The sequence below is a fragment of the Manis pentadactyla genome, chromosome 2, assembly GCF_030020395.1.
Source record: "Manis pentadactyla isolate mManPen7 chromosome 2, mManPen7.hap1, whole genome shotgun sequence".
NCBI lineage: Eukaryota > Metazoa > Chordata > Mammalia > Pholidota > Manidae > Manis > Manis pentadactyla.
In genome coordinates this window covers 197292135-197309528 of record NC_080020.1, presented here as the reverse complement: position 1 = coordinate 197309528, position 17394 = coordinate 197292135, and the positions used below count along the sequence as shown (strand labels likewise).

Sequence of the window (17394 nt, the reverse complement as noted above, 5' to 3'; positions counted from 1 at the left end):
CTTTTTGGGTGTTGAAGCATGTGAGTTTCTTTATATATTTTGGATGTTAACCCTTTGTCGGATGTGTCATTTACAAATATATTCTCCCATACTGTAGGATGCCTTTTGTTCTGTTGATGGTGTCATTTGCAGTACAGAAACTTTTCAGTTTGATGTAGTCCCAGGAGTTCATTTTTGCTTTTGTTTCCCTTGCTATAGGAGATGCATGCAGGAAGAAGTTGCTCATGCTCATATTCAGGAGATTTTTGCCTTATGTTGTCTTCTAAGAGTTTTATGGTTTCATGACTTACATTCAGGTCTTTGATCCATTTTGAGTTTACTTTTGTGTATGGGGTTAAACAATAATCCAGTTTCATTCTCTTGCATGTAGCCGTCCAGTTTTGCCAACACCAGCTGTTGAAGAGGCTGTCATTTCCCCATTGTATGTCCATGGCTCCTTTATCATATATTAATTGACCATATATGGTTGGGTTTATATCAGGACTCTCTAGTTGATTCCACTGATCTATGGGTCTGTTCTTGTACCAGTACCAAATGGTCTTGATTACTGTGGCTTTGTAGTAGAGCTTGAAGTTGGGGAGCATACTCTGCCTGCTTTATTCTTCCTTCTCAGGATTGCTTTGGCTATTCGGGGTCTTTTGTGGTTCCATATGAATTTTAGAACTATTTTCTCTAGTTCTTTGAAGAATGCTGTTGGTATTTTGATGGGAATTGCATTGAATCTGTACATTGATTTAGGCAGGATGGCCATTTTGATAATGTTAATTCTTCCTATCCATGAGCACGGGATGTGTTTCCATTTACTGGTATCTTCTTTAATTTCTCTCAATGAGTGTCTTGTAGTTTTCAGAGTATAGTCTTTCACTTCCTTGGTTAGGTTTATTCCTAGGTATTTTATTCTTTTTGGTGCAACTGTGAATGGAATTGAAAGGAAGGGAGCGACACACAGCAGCAATTCACTGGAGAATTCCGCTTTATTGGGGAAAGGTGCTGGGTTATATAGGAAGGGGCATGGGGTGATTGTGGTGTTACTTCTACGGGGCTGGTGGCTATTGGCTAGGTGCTGGGAGTGGGAGTGGGGAGAGAGGTGATAGGTCTTTAGGTGGCGCTGTCGGGAACTGAGGACCTGGAAGAGAAGCCGGAAGTTTGCCATCTTACTGGTGGGGGCCCTTCATTCCCCCCTTTCTCCTCTATGGGGTTGTGGACGTTGCTTTCTTTCTGACTGCTTCCTGCTGAATGGGGGCGGAGAAGGGAGTGAGGGCTTGAGGATTGGGGGGAAAGGGTTGATAGGACTCCTCATAGTAAACTGAGGCTGTGACTCCGGCGGCCCATCGAGAGTCCCAGGGATCTGGGATTGATAAGGAGAATGAGCCGTTGGGGTATTCCATGAAACGGTTGGAGGAGTAATACTGTGGGTACTGGGAGTTACTCATGTAGTGAATGGCACAAGACCAGTAGGGACATCCCCCGTAGGTGTCTTGCTATCGCCTGCAATAGGCTTGTCTTTGGTCATAGAGGAAGCAGAGGTAGGGAGAATAAAGGTAGCTGCTAGTGAACACTTCAGTGGAGGGAGGAAAGTGGAGGTATAAAGGCTCAGAGCAGCTTTTCAGAGGGCAGTCTGATGTGGCAATGAGGGCAGTAACTTTTGTTTGATGCTGTGTGTAAGTCTGTCTTACTTTGAATCGCCATACAAAGGAGGCTGGGGTGGCGGGGAAGACAATAGGAATGAGGAGAAAAAGCAAGAGAGTGGTAAAGGAGGAAAAAGTCCTGATTTGGGTAAGGATGGCAAAGGGGGTGAACAGGATTTTGGAGGAAAGAGGACAGTAAGGTCAGGAGTCTGGAGGGAGGGAAAGTCTGTAAACTTTTGTGGGTTAAGAGATCTTTTAGGTGATGTGGGGACAGAATGTTAAGGGGCGCCCCGAATGTCAGTTTATGAGCTTCCTTCTGCAAGAGCTGTCCAGCGGCTAATGCCCGTAGGCAGGGGGCTCATCCCCGAACTGTGGGGTCTAATTGCTTGGAAAGATAAGCTACTGGGGCAAAGGATGGGCTATAATATTGGCCTAGGACTCCTAGAGCTTGACTGGACTTCTCATGAATGTATAATGAGAAGGGCTTCGACAAATCAGGAAGATGTAGAGCTGGGGCTTCCACAAGGGCTCAACGGAGCTTAATGAAGGAGTGTCGGGGTGAGGAGGATAACGGTTCTTCAGGGGGGCCCTTGGTGAGGTCGTATAGGGGTCTTGCCAACAGGGAGAAGTTAGGGATCCACGCTCTAAAATACTTAGCCAGGCCTAGAAAGGAAAGGATTTCTGTCTTGGTTTTGGGAACGGGCAGGTCAGAGAGGAGCTGTTTTCTGTCTAAGGTAATGGACTTTCTTTGTTGAGATAGAAGAAATCGGAGGTAAGTGACAGAAGGGGAAGAGATTTGAGCTTTGACAGGGGATACTCGGTAATTTCTGGAAGCTAGAAGGTTAAGTAGGGAGGCAGTGTCAAGTTGAGACTGTTCCCACGAGGGACTGCAGAGTAGAAGATCGTCCACGTATTGTAATAAGGTGGACTCGGAAGCTTTGTGGCAAAACTGTAAGTGAGTTGTTCAGAATGTCTTGTGTATGGGTCTGTCCAGGTGAAGGCGAAGAAATCTTGGGAGGAGGGGTCCAGAGGGATAGAAAAAAATGCATCCTTGAGATCTAGGACTGAGAAGTGGGCTTTGTGGCAAAACTGTCTAAGTGAGTTGTTCAGAATGTCTTGTGTATGGGTCCGTCCAGGTGAAGGCGAAGAAATCTTGGGAGGAGGGGTCCAGAGGGATAGAAAAAAATGCGTCCTTGAGATCTAGGACTGAGAAGTGGGAGGCTGAGGCAGGGATCTGCGATAAAAGGGTGTATGGATTTGGAACTAAGGGATGGATAGGGACAACGGCCATGTTGATGAGGTGAAGGTCTTGGATGAGGCGGAAAGATCCGTTGGTTTTTTTAACAGCTAATATGGGGGTATTAAACAGGGAGTGAGTGGGTCTGAGGTAATTTTTGTTTAAGAGATTTTGGATGATGGGTTGGAGGCCTATGAGGGCTGAAGTGGTTAGGGGGTATTGGGCGTGACAGATATACTGAGAGGGGTCACGTAGTTTGATAGAGGCAAGAGGACATAGAGCCACGGAGGGGCTTGTAATGTCCCAAACTTTGGGACTTAGAGGATGTATGAGGGTGGAACTGGAGCTTTCATTGGGTAGAGGGGGGTCGTCGGCTATGAGAGCCATCAGAAAGGGAGTACTGGGGGCTGTGGGAGTGGATATAGTTATGGAAACATGGAGGAGAGAAAGGATGTCCCGTCCTAGTAAAGGGATGGGACACTGGGGCATAACCAGGAAGGAGTGGGAGAAAGGTATGGGATTGTCTTGGATTGTGCATAAAAGGGGGGGGGTTTAATGGGAAAATCTGTTTACCTCCTACCCCGACTACAGGAGTAATGGCAGGCGTGGTAGGGCCCTGGTATTCCTGCAAGACTGAGAAGGTGGCTCCTGTATCTAGGAGGAAGGAGATGGGGCGACCATCTATTACTGAAGTAACCCTGGGCTCCTGTTTGGTGATGGAAATGGTTGGGCGAGAAGCTCCCAGGCCCCGTCAATCTTCTTCTGCCAGCCCCACTACGGCGGGCTTAGGATGGGGGTTGTTCGTCCAGCCTCCCCTTCGGGTGGCTGGGCAATCAGACCTCCAGTGGCCCTTTTTGTGGCATCTGGGGCATGGGGTGGTAGGAGAATTGGGGTAGGGACATGCACTTGACCAGTGTCTTTCTTGTCCGCACTTGAAACAAGCTCCTGTGGGGGGCTTGTTTGTAGAAGAGTGCCCAGGTTGTGGTTTTATCAGCTGGGTTAACATTTGGAAATTGGCCTGATCAGCCTTTTGTTTACAGCGTTCCTTCTTCTCTTCCCGGTTATGGAAGACTTTAAAGGCCACTGTTAAGATCTCAGTCTGTGGGGTAGTGGGGCCCTGTTCTAACTTGCTGAGTTTAGCTTTAATGTCAGGGTAGCTTTGAGCTAGGAAGTATGTCATAAGGACATGTCTCCCGTCAGGCGTTTCTGGATCCAGGCTGGTATACTGTAATAGGGCTTGAGTGAGTCTGTCTAAGAACTCGGAGGGAGCTTTTGAAAATTGATTATTTACGAGCTGTTTTTTTCAGACTTGCTATTAAGCAGCAGACGAAGATATCTCGAGAGCGGAGACTCACAGTGGTGTTATAATCTCAGTGTGGGTCTTGTTCGGGGACAGCGGTGGGGCCAGAGGGATAGGTGGGGTCAGTCCTGTGGGTTTAGGTGGCGTGCGTTTGGGCGAAGTCTCAAACTCATCTATGCTCTTCAGGAAGGAGGGTATTGGCCAGGAGCATGAAAATGTCATGATGTGTGAGGCTGTATGACTGGAGGGTCTATTGAAACTCTCTGATATATGTTGTGGGATCAGTGGAAAAGGAACTTAGGCGTTTCTCAAGTTGGGCTAAATCTCTTAAGGAGAAAGGGACGTGAACGCGCACGATGCCTTCGGATCTTGCTACTTCTCGGAGGAGGGGCGATAATTTTGGGAGGCCCTTGGGACTGAGTCTGAGGAGGACTGAAGGGTTCGGGCTCAGTCTGTGGGGGAGAAACAGGTGATGGGGGCAAAGAGAGGAGGCTTTTGGAACTTAGTTAGAGGGGGGCTGAAAGGCTCAGGCTTGATCTGCAGGGGGGTGAGGTGGGGGAGGAGATGGTGGTGGAGGAAGGGGGAGGGGCTGTTGTAGGAGAGGAGGGGGAAGGGAGTGAACAGGAGGCTTCTGCGGGGGGGGGGGTGGCTTGCTGGCTAGGAGAACTTGGGGGGAGGCGGGGGAGGAGGCAGAAAGCTTCAGTATAGGGAATCTCCTTGCAGTTTTTCAGGCGCTGGCAGTAGTTAAAGAGATTGCGAGTGATGTTAGGATCAAGAGTTTCCCTTGCAGGCTATTGGTTGTTATTGTTTAGGGGCTATGTCGGCCAATCTTGGGAGCAGTATTTGCGGAGAAGTTTTGGTTTTATATCAGGCGTCAGGGAGAGGGTGGCTAGATGCTTGAGCAGGCATTCAAGAGGTGAACTTCCAGGGAGGGATGAGGAGGCTCCCATGGCTAAAGGACAGAGAAGGAGACAAACAGGGGAAGACGAACGGAGATCCTCGGACTGGGAGCAGACCGCAAGGAGACAAAGGGCCTCTCCGATGATCCTTGGTGGTCTGCGGAAACTCGTATACGAGTCAGTTTCTTAGGAAGTGTGGGTCGTCACCCGGACTTCTCTAAGAAGGCAGAGTGCCGGAGTCCGAGGTACCTAGTACTAGGAGTTTTCGGCGGACGGAACGGATTTCGGCAGGTAAAACAGAAGGAAGGAGTGGAAAAGGGAGCGTTCTCATCCACAAAGGAGTCACCTTGTTTATTACTGTTGGAGGAGGGGCCTGAGGGTCTGTCACAGCTGTGAAGGCCTGAGGCGGGGTTTATGGCTGTTGGAGGGGGGCCTGAGGGTCTGCTGCAGCCATGAAGGCCGGAGGCGGGAAGAGTTCCTTCTTCGTCCCCAAGCATCAGGGTCTTGCCGGACGATCACAGTCAATGGCACTGTGATAGCTCGGGGAAGAGTGGCCCACTTTGGGGGAAAACTTACTTAAAGGCCAAAGAGGAGTGGTGAGTGTGAGGAGCCAGCGCCGGAAAAAGAGGACGAGGGCAAGCTGCTGCTGGTGTTGGGGGGAAGACGGGGCCCAGTTGGGGTGTCCCGTCTCCCGGGTTTCGGCACCAATGAAAGGAAGGGAGCGACACACAGCAGCAATTCACCGGAGAATTCCGCTTTATTGGGGAAAGGTGCTGGGTTATATAGGAAGGGGCATGGGGTGATTGTGGTGTTACTTCTGCGGGGCTGGTGGCTATTGGCTAGGTGCTGGGGAGTGGGAGTGGGGAGAGAGGTGATAGGTCTTTAGGTGGCGCTGTCGGGAACTGAGGACCTGGAAGAGAAGCCGGAAGATTGCCATCTTACTGGTGAGGGTCCTTCAGGAATTGTTTTCCTGATTTCTCTTTCTGCTAGTTCACTGTTAGTGTATAGGAATGCCACAGATTTCTGCGTATTAATTTTGTATCCTGCAACTTTGCTGAATTCAGATATTAGGTCTAGTAGGTTTGGAGTGGATTCTTTAGGTTTTTTATGTACAATATCATGTCATCTGCAAACAGGGACAATTTAACTTCTTCCTTGCCAATCTGGATGCCTTTTATTTCTTTGTGTTGTCTGATAGCCATGGCTAGGACCTCCAGTACTATGTTGAATAGAAGTGGGGAGAGTGGTCATCCTTGTCTTGTTCCTGATCTTAAAGGAAAAGCATTCAGCTTCTCGCTGTTAAGTATAATGTTGGCTGTGTGTTTGTCATATATGGCCTTTATTATGTTGAGGTACTTGCCCTCTGTATCCATTTTGTTGAGAGTTTTTATCATGAATGGATGTTGAATTTTGTCAAATGCTTTTTCAGCATGTATGGAGATGATCATGTGGTTTTTGTCCTTCTTTTTGTTTGTTGATGTGGTGGATGATGTTGATGGATTTTCGAATGTTGTACCATCCTTGCATCCTTGGAATAAATCCTACTTGATCATGATGGATGATCTTTTTGATATATTTTTGAATTCGGTTTGGTAATATTTTGTTGTGTATTTTTGCATCTATGTTCATCAGGGTTACTGTTCTGTAACTTTCTTTTTTTGTGGTCTCTTTGCCTAGTTTTGGTATTAGAGCGATGCTGGCCTCATAGAAAGAGTTTGGAAATATTCCCTCTTCCTCTACTCTTTGGAAAACTTCAAGGAGGATGGGTATAAGGTCTTCACAAAATATTTGATAAAATGCAGCAATGAAGCCATCCGATCCAGGGGTTTTGTTCTCACGTAGTTTTTTGATTACCAGTTCAATTTTGTTGCTGGTAATTGGTGTGTTCAGATTTTCTGTTTCTTTCTGGGTCAGCCTTGGAAGGTTGTATTTTTCTAGAAAGTTGTCCATTTCTTCTAGGTTATCCAGTTTGTTAGCATATAATTTTTCATAGTATTCTCTAATAATTCTTCGTATTTCTGTGGTGTCCATACTGATTTTTCCATTCTCATTTCTGATTCTCTTTATATGTGTTGACTCTTTTTTTCTTGATAATTCTGGCTAGTGGTTTATCTATTTTGTTTATTTCCTTTATGCGCTAGCTCTTTCATTGATTCTATTGTTTTATTCTTCATTTTATTTATTTCTGCTCTAATCTTTATTATGTCCCTCTTTCTACTGACTTTGGTCCTCATTTGTTCTTCTTTTTCTAGTTTTGTTAATTGTGAGTTTATACTGCTCATATGGGATTGTTCTTCTTTCTTGAGGTAGGTCTGTATTGCAATATACTTTCAGCACAGTCTTCACTGCGTCCCACAGATTTTGCACTGTGGAATTATTGTCATTTGGCTCCACATATTGCTTCATCTCTGTTTTTATTCTGTCATTGATCCATTGGTTATTTAGGAGCATGTTGTGAAGCCTCCATGTGTTTATGGGATTTTTCATTTTCTTTGCATTATTTATTTCTAGTTTTGTATGTTTGTGGTCTGAGAAACTGGTTGGTACAATTTCAATCTTTTTGTATTTACTGAAGCTCTTTTTGTGGCCTAGTGTATGATCTATTCTTGAAAGTGTTCCATGTGCACTTGAGAAGAATGTGTATTCTGCTTTTGGGTGTAGAGTTCTGTAGATGTCTGTTAGGTCTATCTGTTCTAATCTGTTGTTCAGTGCCTCTGTCTCCTTACTTATTTTCTGTCTGGTTGATCTGTCCTTCAGAGTGAGTGGAGTGTTGTAGTCTCCTAGAATGAATGCATTGCATTCTATTTCCCTTTTTAATTCTGTTAGTATTTGTCTCACATATGTAGGTACTCCTGTGGTGGGTGCATATATATTCATAATGGTTATATCTTCTTGGTGGATTGACCCTTTTATCATTATGTAATGTCCTTCTTTGTCTCTTATTACTTTCTTTGTTTTGAAGTCTATTTTGTCTGATACTAGTACTGCAACTCCTGCTTTTTCTCCTTATTAGTTGCATGAAATATTTTTTTCCATCCCTTCGCTTTTAGTCTGTGTATGTCTTTGGGTTTAAAGTGAGTCTCTTGTAGGCAGCATATAGATGGGTCTTGTTTTTTTATCCATTCAGTGACTCTACGTCTTTTGATTGGTGCATTCAGTCCATTTACCTTTACGGAGACTATCGATAGGTATGTACTTATTGCCATTTCAGGCTTTAGATTTGTGGTTACCAATTGTTCAAGGTTAACTTCCTTACTATCTAAGAGTCTAACTTAACTCACTTAATATGCTGTTACAAACGCAATCTAAAGGTTCTTTTTTTTCTCCTCCTTTTTCTTCCTCCTGCATTCTTTATATATTAGGTATCATATTTTGTACTCTTTGTTTATCCCTTGATTGACTTTGGGGGTAGTTAATTTAATTTTACATTTGCTTAGTAATTAGCTATTGTACTTTCTTTGCTGTGGTTTTATTACCTCTGGTGACAGCTATTAAACCTTAGGAACACTTCCATCTGTAACAGTCCCTCCAAAATAGACTGTAGAGATGGTTTGTGGCAGGTAAATTCTCTCAGCTTTTGTTTATCTGGAAATTGTATAATCCCTCCTTCAAATTTAAATGATAATCTTGCTGGATAAAGTAATCTTGGTTCCAGGCCCTTCTGCTTCATTGCATTAAATACATCTTGCCACTCCCTTCTGGCCTGTAAGGTTTCTGCTGAGAAGTGTGATGATAGCCTGATAGGCTTTCCTTTGTATGTGATCTTATTTCTCTCTCTGGCTGTTTATAATAGTGTGTCCTTATCCTTCATCTTTGCCATTTTAATTACCATATGTCTTGGTGTTGTCTTCCTTGGGTTCTTTGTGTTGGGAGATCTGTGCACTCCATGGCCTGAGAAACCATCTCCTTCCCCAGATTGGGGAAGTTTTCAGCAATTACCTCCTCAGAAACACTTTCTATCCCTTTTTTTCCTCTTCCTCTTCTGGTACCCCTATAATGCTAATATTGTTCCGTTTGGATTGGTCACACAGTTCTCTCAATATTCTTTCATTCTTAGAGATCCTTTTTTCTGTCTGTGCCTCAGCTTCTTTGTATTCCTCTTCTCTAGTTTCTATTTCATTTATTGTCTCCTCCACCGTATCTAATCTGCTCTTAATGCCCTCCATTGTGCTCTTCAACAATTGGATCTCTGACTGGAATTCACTCCTGAGTTTTGAATATCTTTCTGTACCTCCATGAGCATGTTAGTGATTTTTATTTTGAAATCACTTTCAGGAAGATTCATGAGGTTGATGTCATTTAAATCTTTCTTAGGAGTTGTGTTAATAATTTTACTTTGAACCAGGTTCCTTTGGCGTTTCATATTTGTATATGGTGCCCTCTAGTGTCCAGAAGCGCTACTCTCTGGAGCTACTCAGCCCCTGACGCAATGTCGAGGTTCCCAGGGGAGTGGTATTGGTGCCTGGGGGGAGGAAAGAGCTGTTTCCTGCTTTCCGGCTGCTGTGCCTGTCTCCACTGCCTGAACCAGTGGGCCAAGCACACAGGTATAAGCCTCTATGCTTTGCGTTTGTAGTTGCTGTAGACATATCTTCCCTCTGGCCACCCTAACACCAGGGTAGGGTTTGCTGGTTTGCGAGCCAGGTGGAGATGGCCGGGAGAAGGGCGTAATAGGCTGCTTTTCACAAAGGGGTCTTTGGGGCTTTGTAGCTGCCCAGGGAGCTGGAGCACCTGAAGATTGTGAAAGCTCCCAACCTGCTGGGCAGAATGCATGCGGACAATTTTGTCTGCCTGTCCTTTCTCCTGATAGTAAGCTCTGTGCAGTCCTTTCCCCTTTAGCAGCCCTCTTGCTGTTAGGGAGTCTCTCAGACTGCCCGCCTTTCTTTTGTCCCAGAGCAGCTGGATATGGATCCCTGCTTTCCACAAGCGGCTGGAATCTCAGTCTCTCCAGGAATTCTGCCTGTCTTAGCTTTCCAACCCCCTAATCATGAGAGTACCATGCAAGCACTATGAAATGTAGGTTTGTGCTCCCAGAGCAGGTCTCCGGAGTTAGGTATTCAGCAGTCCCAGGCCTCCATTCCCTCACCGCTCCATTTCTCTTCCTCCTGCCGGTGAGCCTGGGTGGGGGAAGGGCTTGGGTCCTGCCAGGCCACGGCTTTGGTACGTTACCCTGTTCTGTGAGGTTTATTCTTTTCTCTAGGTGTATGCAGTTTGCAGGCCTCTTTCCTGTTGCTCTTTCAGGACTAGTTGTATTAATTATATTTTCGTATTATATGCGGTTTTAGGAGGAAGCCTCTGTCTCACCTCTCGTGCCGCTATCTTTAGTCCTCTTGTTATCCCACATTTTCTTTATCCGTTCAGCAACCATCGATGAGCATTTAGGTTGTTTCCATGTGTTGGTGGTTGTAAATAAGACTGCTGTGAACATGGGGTGCAGATATCATTTCAAGTTAGTGTTTTTGTGTCCTTTGGATAAATTTCCAGCAGTGGAATTGCTAAATCATGTGATAGTTCTATTTTTAATACTTTGAGGCTCCTCCATGCTGTTTTCTATAGTAGCTATACCAGGTCAGTTCCACCGTCAGTGCACAAGGGTTCCTTTTCTCCACATCCTGACCGGCATTTGTTATCTCTTGTCTTTTTTCTTGATACAGTTTTTGTAGTAGGTATGAGGTGATATTTCATGGTTTTGATTTGCATTTCTCTAATGACTAGTGATGTTCAGCATCTTTTCACATACCTCTTGGCCTTTTATGAGTCGTCTTTGGAGAAATGTCTGTTTATTTTTTTAGTGGTTTTTTTTTTCTACTGAATTGTATGAGCCCTTTATAAATTCTGGATATTAATTCCTTATCAGATAAATGATTTACAAATATTTTCTCTCATTCCATGGGTTGTCTTTTCAGTTTTTGATGTCATTTGCTCTGCAGAAGCCTTTTAGTTTGATGTAGTCCTACTTGTTTATTTTTTATTTTGTTGCTTGTGTTTAGGTGTCATATCCAAAAAATCATTTCCAACACCCATGTCAAGGATTCAACTGTTTTATTTCTTGGAGTTTAATGTTTTTAGGTCTTATGTTTGTCAATATTTCATTTCAAGTTAATTTTTTGTCAGTGGTATAAGATAAGGGTCTGGTTTCATTCTTTCACATGTAAAGCGTCAATTTAAAAGACTGAATACTCCATTGAATATTCAGCGTTCTTGAAAATGAAATCTTCAAGGATCTGTAAATAAATCTTTAGGGGCTGACAGTGTATCTGTAGTTCTTATTGAAATTATTGACTGATTTGATTACTTGGACATTTCACATTTTGAATTATTTAAGAAACTAACAATTATTTCTTCACATGATCCTTGGTATCCTTGCTGGATGAGTGTTGTATGTATTAAAACTAAGAATCAGTGATTGATTACTTCATCAGTCCCTTGCTCCCTTCTTTCATTAAGTCATCCATTCAAGAGATAGTTATTGTTTGCCTTCTGTCAGAAGAGGGTTTTTAAATGCACAGAATACAACGGAGTTACAAAGAAAACCAATTATTTTGAAATGTACTTATCAAAACATAAATTCTTACTAAAGAACTATGTCCTTAATATATTAAATAACATGATCTGAGTGAAGTTCTACTACTTTAATTTTGAACTAATAATAAGTTTAGGTGATGCTTCAGGTTATTTCCAAAAACTGTATAATATGATGAAAATATACCTGGGATTTTGGTTAATGACAAAGACATAGGTCCTGGATAATACTACTTTGGTTTTTTGCCTATGTTTAATGATGGAAGGAAATGCTAGATTCAAGGTAGATGTTAGAGAAAATGAACATGAAATTTACTTCTCTTTAATGTTTATGTAGTACCTTAAATTCAAGATTCTTTGGTCATTAGGTTAAGAACCCTGGAATAGATGGTAGAGGGCTTTCTAGGCTGTGATAACTGAATTTATGGAAGGTGGAGAATGGAGTTAAAAACCCAATTGGTGCCTGTCAATTGGTGAATGGATAAATAAATGTGGCATATCCATATAATGAATATTATTCATCAGTAAAAAGGAATGAAGTGTTACTACATGGTACAACGTGGATGAACCTTGAAAGCATTATGCTAAGTGAAAAGAGGCAGTCCAGAATAGGTAAATCTCTAGATACAGAAAGTGGATTAGTGATTACCTAGACTTAGAGCAGGTGTTGGGAGGGGTATGGTAAGTAAGTTACTGCCAGTGGTTACAGGGTTCCTTGTTTCTATGGTGGTTAGCGACATTGAAAATTGATTATTTTGAGATAGTTGCACAAATCTGTGAATATACTAAAACCAATGAGTTGTATGCTTTAAATTGGAGAATTGTATGGTATGTGAATTACCTCTCAGGCTTTTTAAAATTTTATTTCAAAAAACCATAACCACTTAAAGGAAGCCTAGTTGGAAATTGACAAATGGGGCTCAGTACAAATTACAAATAGGCGAAGGAATTCAAGATGCTAGTGAAAGCTTGCAGATTAAGAGACCAGATGAGCTCAGAGGGGGCCTTATTGACTCTGAGAAGAGCTGTAGGAAGATGGGCCTATGTATTTGAAGGGCTGGAGGACATGTTGAAGATGACAGATTGTGAAGTTTATACAGGTATTTCTGTATAACTTCATGTGCATATTTTTGGAAAGCCTTCTATCTTCAAAGTGTTTTGCTAACAAACAACAACTTATGGAAAAACGTAGAGTGTGGTAGACCTCGAAAATACACGAAAAAATTTAAATGATCTAACAACAGCATTACCACACTTTAATTGAAATAGTAGCCCACATAAATCTCCGTTGCATTTGTATCCAGCACCAGCATCAGGCAGCTCCTTACAGCTTTAATGTCTGGGGCTCTTATTTCCTCCCCTGAGATGCCCTTTAAGGGCATTTGCTTCTAATAGAGGTCATTTTTATCTAAGTAAAAAATATGAACCAGGCATAGAATTCAGTAAAAAAAAAAATTTTAAACACTGGCAAGTGTTTTTGTACCCTTTGTTGTACTCACTTACTTTTTCCACATAAATTAACATAGTGAAAAGTATAGTGGCCATTAAACCTTCTACTCTTACGTCTTCATATATTGCTAAGCTTAGTCTTTTATTTTTTAATTGCATTTGTTTTGAGTTTACTGGAGTGGGTGAATCAATATGAATTAAACTGCCTGAACTTTACCTGTGTGTTTCTTTAAAAAAATAATTTACTCATCATATTTTTCTGAAAGCTAATTTTGTTTCTATAAAAACTAATTACTGAATTAGGAATAGTCATATTACCTTCATATATCAAAGTGCATTACAGTCCTTAAATCATTTTTAGAAATTACTATTTTAAGCTTAGTGAAAGCTTGCCCTTGATTGTTCCAAAACATTAATGGGCTGGGGGAACAAAATCATTCACGAGCCAGTGCTACCTCTGCATTTTGCTTCCATCATCCCCTTTTTACCAATAGCATGTGAGCTGATTCGAAAAATGAACCAGGCATTGTAGCACAACAGACATTATGTGGGCAAAGTGTTGTTTATAGACTGTCTAAATAATGTTTCGCACATATGTACTATTTTCTAAATATGTGTAGATGGTGCTGTGATTAGTAATAAAACATGAATCCTTATAACAATTTTGCTGAGTTCATAATTAAATTTTCATCATTTTCTCAATCCAGAGCTACTGATATTTCTGGGAAAGGTTGATAACTATTGGGGAAGTAGTAAAATGCAGTGTGCTAGAGATCACTTACAGAATTATTCTAAGGGAATTTTTTGGAGACCAAAAATAACCAATAATACCTGGTAACTGTTGGCTGAGCTTTTCCTAATTGTCAAGCACTATTCTAAGTGTTATGTGTAGATACCTCATTTACTCACCGTCTGGGTAGCTAATACTGTTACTCATGTTTTAATAGAAAAGAGAAAGGGGGGTCTATAGTAACATGTTCCAGATCACAAAGCCAGTAGGTAGCAGAGTTGGGATTGGCATCCAGGTCTCGTGTCTTTTGTATTACAGATTTTTTTGCTTAACTTAATCCTTTTCACATAATTCCCCATCATGTTTTCATAAATAGCATCAGGCAAAGTTCCATTGTAAATACTTGACTTAATTTAACCTCTGTTAATTGGAGCACTGTATTGTTAATGGAAATTAGGGATATAAGGTAAGTTAGAGGTACTTTAATGACTTTGACTTTCAATTATTAAATCTACAAAGAACTGCAATTCATTTAGTTGTAATTAATGTCACATTTCTACATTCCCTAGTAGTACTTACCAAGGATTACAGACAGGTAGGGGAGGCAATGTTTTATTAATAAGAAGGTTTTGAGTGCCAGGTCATCTCCCTTTTTATAAAATAAATTCAATATTGAAAAACATTTGAATTAAAATACCTGAGTAACCAGTAATTTTGGATACCTGCTGCACTGTTTGTGCTTCTGGATCAAATGATGCTTATTATCTCAGTCGAATTTTTGTGATCTGTATAGTCTTGTATTTATTAGGATAGGAACTTTTTGCTTATTTATTTTTCTTTTTGCTTTGTTTTAGGAAAACACCAGCGATTGTTGTTGGCAGTTTTTGTGACTCCTCTTATTGATCTTCGTTCTGATTTCTCCAAGTTTCAGGAAATGATAGAAACAACTTTAGATATGGATCAGGTGTGCACTATACTCTTTAATTCAAACAGCAGAATATTTCTGAAAAGCAAAGGCACATCAGAAAACTTTTCAGACTTCTCTTTTTAGTATTTGATTTTGGCACTTGGTCAGGCACCTTTCAGACAGCACATAGAAGATTCATTGATGGGAAAAGTTCTTTATTATTATTATTATTAAGGTATCATTGATATACAATCTTAGGAAGGTTTCATATGAGCAACATTGTGGTTACAACATTCACCCATATTATCAAATTCCCTCCATACCCCATTGAAATCACTGTCCATCAGCATAGTAAGATGCTATAGAGTCACTATTTGTCTTCTCTGCGCTACATTGCCTTCCCTGTGACCACCCTACATGATGTGTACTAAACATAATACCCCTTTATCTCCTTCTCCCTCCCTCCCCACATCCACCCTCCCCAACCCCTTCCCTTTTACCTCTAGTCCCTTTCTTGGAGTCTGTGAGTCTGCTGCTGTTTTGTTCTTCAGTTTTGCTTTGTTGTTACATTCCACAAATGAGTGAAATCATTTGGTACTTGTATTTCTCTACCTGACTTATTTCACTGAGCAAAATACCCTCAAGATCCATGCATGTTGTTGCAAATGGTAGGATTTGTTTTCTTATGACTGAATAATATTCCATTGTGCCTATATACCATATCTCCGTTCATCTACTGATGGACATTTAGGTTGCTTCTATATCTTGGCTATTGTAAATAGTGCTGTGATAAACATAGGGGTACATATGTCTTTTTGAATCAGGAATCTTGTTTTCTTTGGATAAGTGCCTAGGAGTGGAATGACTGGGTCAAAAAGTATTTCTATTTTTAGTTTTTTGAGGAACCTCCATATTAGTTTCCACAATGGTTCAACTAGTTTACATTCCCACCAGCAGTGTAGGAGGGTTCCCCTTTCTCTGCATCCTCTCCAGCATTTGTTGTACCTTGTCTTTTGGATGTTGGCCATTCTAACTGGTGTGAGGTGATACCTCATTGTGGTTTTAATTTGCATTTCTGTGATAATTAGCGATGTGGAGCATCTTTTCATATTTCTTCTTTGAAGTGTCTCTTCAGATCCTCTGCCCATTTTTTAATCAGGTTATTTGCTTTTTGGGTGTTGAGGCATGTGAATTCTTGATGTATTTTGGATGTTAACCCCTTATCGGATGTCATTTATGAATATATTCTCCCATACTGTAGGATGCCTTTTTGTTCTACTAATGGTGTGCTTTGCTGTACAAAAGCTTTTTAGTTTGATGTGTCCCATTTGTTCATTTTTGCTTTTGTTTCCCTTGCCCAAGGAGATGTGTTCTGAAAAAAGTTGCTCATGTTCATATTCAAGAGATTTTTGTTTGTGTTTTCTTCCAAGAGTTTTATGGTTTTATGACTGACATTCAGGTGTTTGATCCATTTAGAGTTTACTTTTTTTATGTCGTTAGACAATAATTTCATTCTCTTACACATAGCTGTCCAGTTTTGCCGACACCAAGTTGTTAAAGAGGCTGTCATTTCCCCATTGTATATCCATGACTCCTTTATCATATAGTAATTGGCCGTATATGTGTGGGTTTATATCTGGGCTCTCTATTCTGTTCCACTGATTTATGGGTCTGTTCTTGTGCCAGTACCAAATTGTCTTGATTACTGTGGCTGTGTAGTAGAGCTTGAAGTTGTAGGGGGTAATTCCCCCAGCTTTGTTCTTCCTTTTCAGGATTGCTTTGGCTATTTGGGATCTTTGTGGTTCCATATGAATTTTAGAACTTATGTTCTAGTTCTTTGAAAAATGCTGTTGATATTTTGATAGGGATTGCATTGAATCTGTAGATTGCTTAGGCAGGATGGCCATTTTGGCAATATTAATTCTTCTTATCCATGAGCACGGAATGTATTTCCATTTATTGGTGTCTTCCTTAATTTCTCTCAGCAGTGTCTTGTAGTTTTCAGGGTATCGGACTTTCACCTCCTTGGTTAGGATTATTCCCAGGTATTTTATTCTTTTTGATGCAGTTGTGAATGGAATTGTTTTTCTGATTTCTCTTTCTGCTAGTTCATTGTTAGTGTATAGGAACGCAACAGATTTTTGTTTGTTGATTTTGTATCCTGCAACTTTGCTCAGTTCAGTTATTAGTTCTAGTAGCTTTTGGGTGGATTGTTTAGGGTTTTTTATCATGTACAATATCATCATCTGCAAACAGTGATAGTTTAACTTCTTCTTGCCAGTCTGGATGCCTTTTATTTCTTTGTGTTGTCTGATTGCCGTGGCTAGGACCTCCAGTACTGTGTTGAATTAAAGAGGGTGGGCATCCTTGTCTTGTTCCCAATCTTAGAGGAAAAAGCTGAAAGCTTCTCACTATTAAGTATAATGTTGGCTGTGGGTTTGTCATATATGGCCTTTATTATGCTGAAGTACTTGCCCTCTATACCCTTTTTGTTGAGAATTTTTATCATGAATGAATGTTGAATTTTGTCAAATGCTTTTTCAGCATCTGTTGAGGTGGTCATGTGGTTTTTGTCCTTTTTGTTGGTGTAGTGTATGATGTTGATGGATTTTCTAATTGTACTATCCTTGCATCCCCACTTGATCATGACGGATGATCTTTTTTCTGTATTTTTGAATTCGGCTTGCTAATATTTTGTTGAGGATTTTTGCATCTATTTTCATCA

The 17394-nt window shown here is 41.3% G+C and overlaps 1 protein-coding gene across 2 annotated transcripts in view; it reads left to right on the top strand.

Annotated features, from left to right (window-relative positions):
* MSH2 (mutS homolog 2) overlaps positions 1-17394 on the top strand; it is a 69485-nt gene that overhangs the window by 31573 nt on the left and 20518 nt on the right. For both annotated transcript variants that reach the window (XM_057497234.1, XM_036926047.2), the window contains exon 8: positions 14617-14726. In XM_057497234.1, the coding sequence (XP_057353217.1) occupies positions 14617-14726 (110 nt within the window). The remainder of the gene's footprint in view (positions 1-14616; positions 14727-17394) is intronic.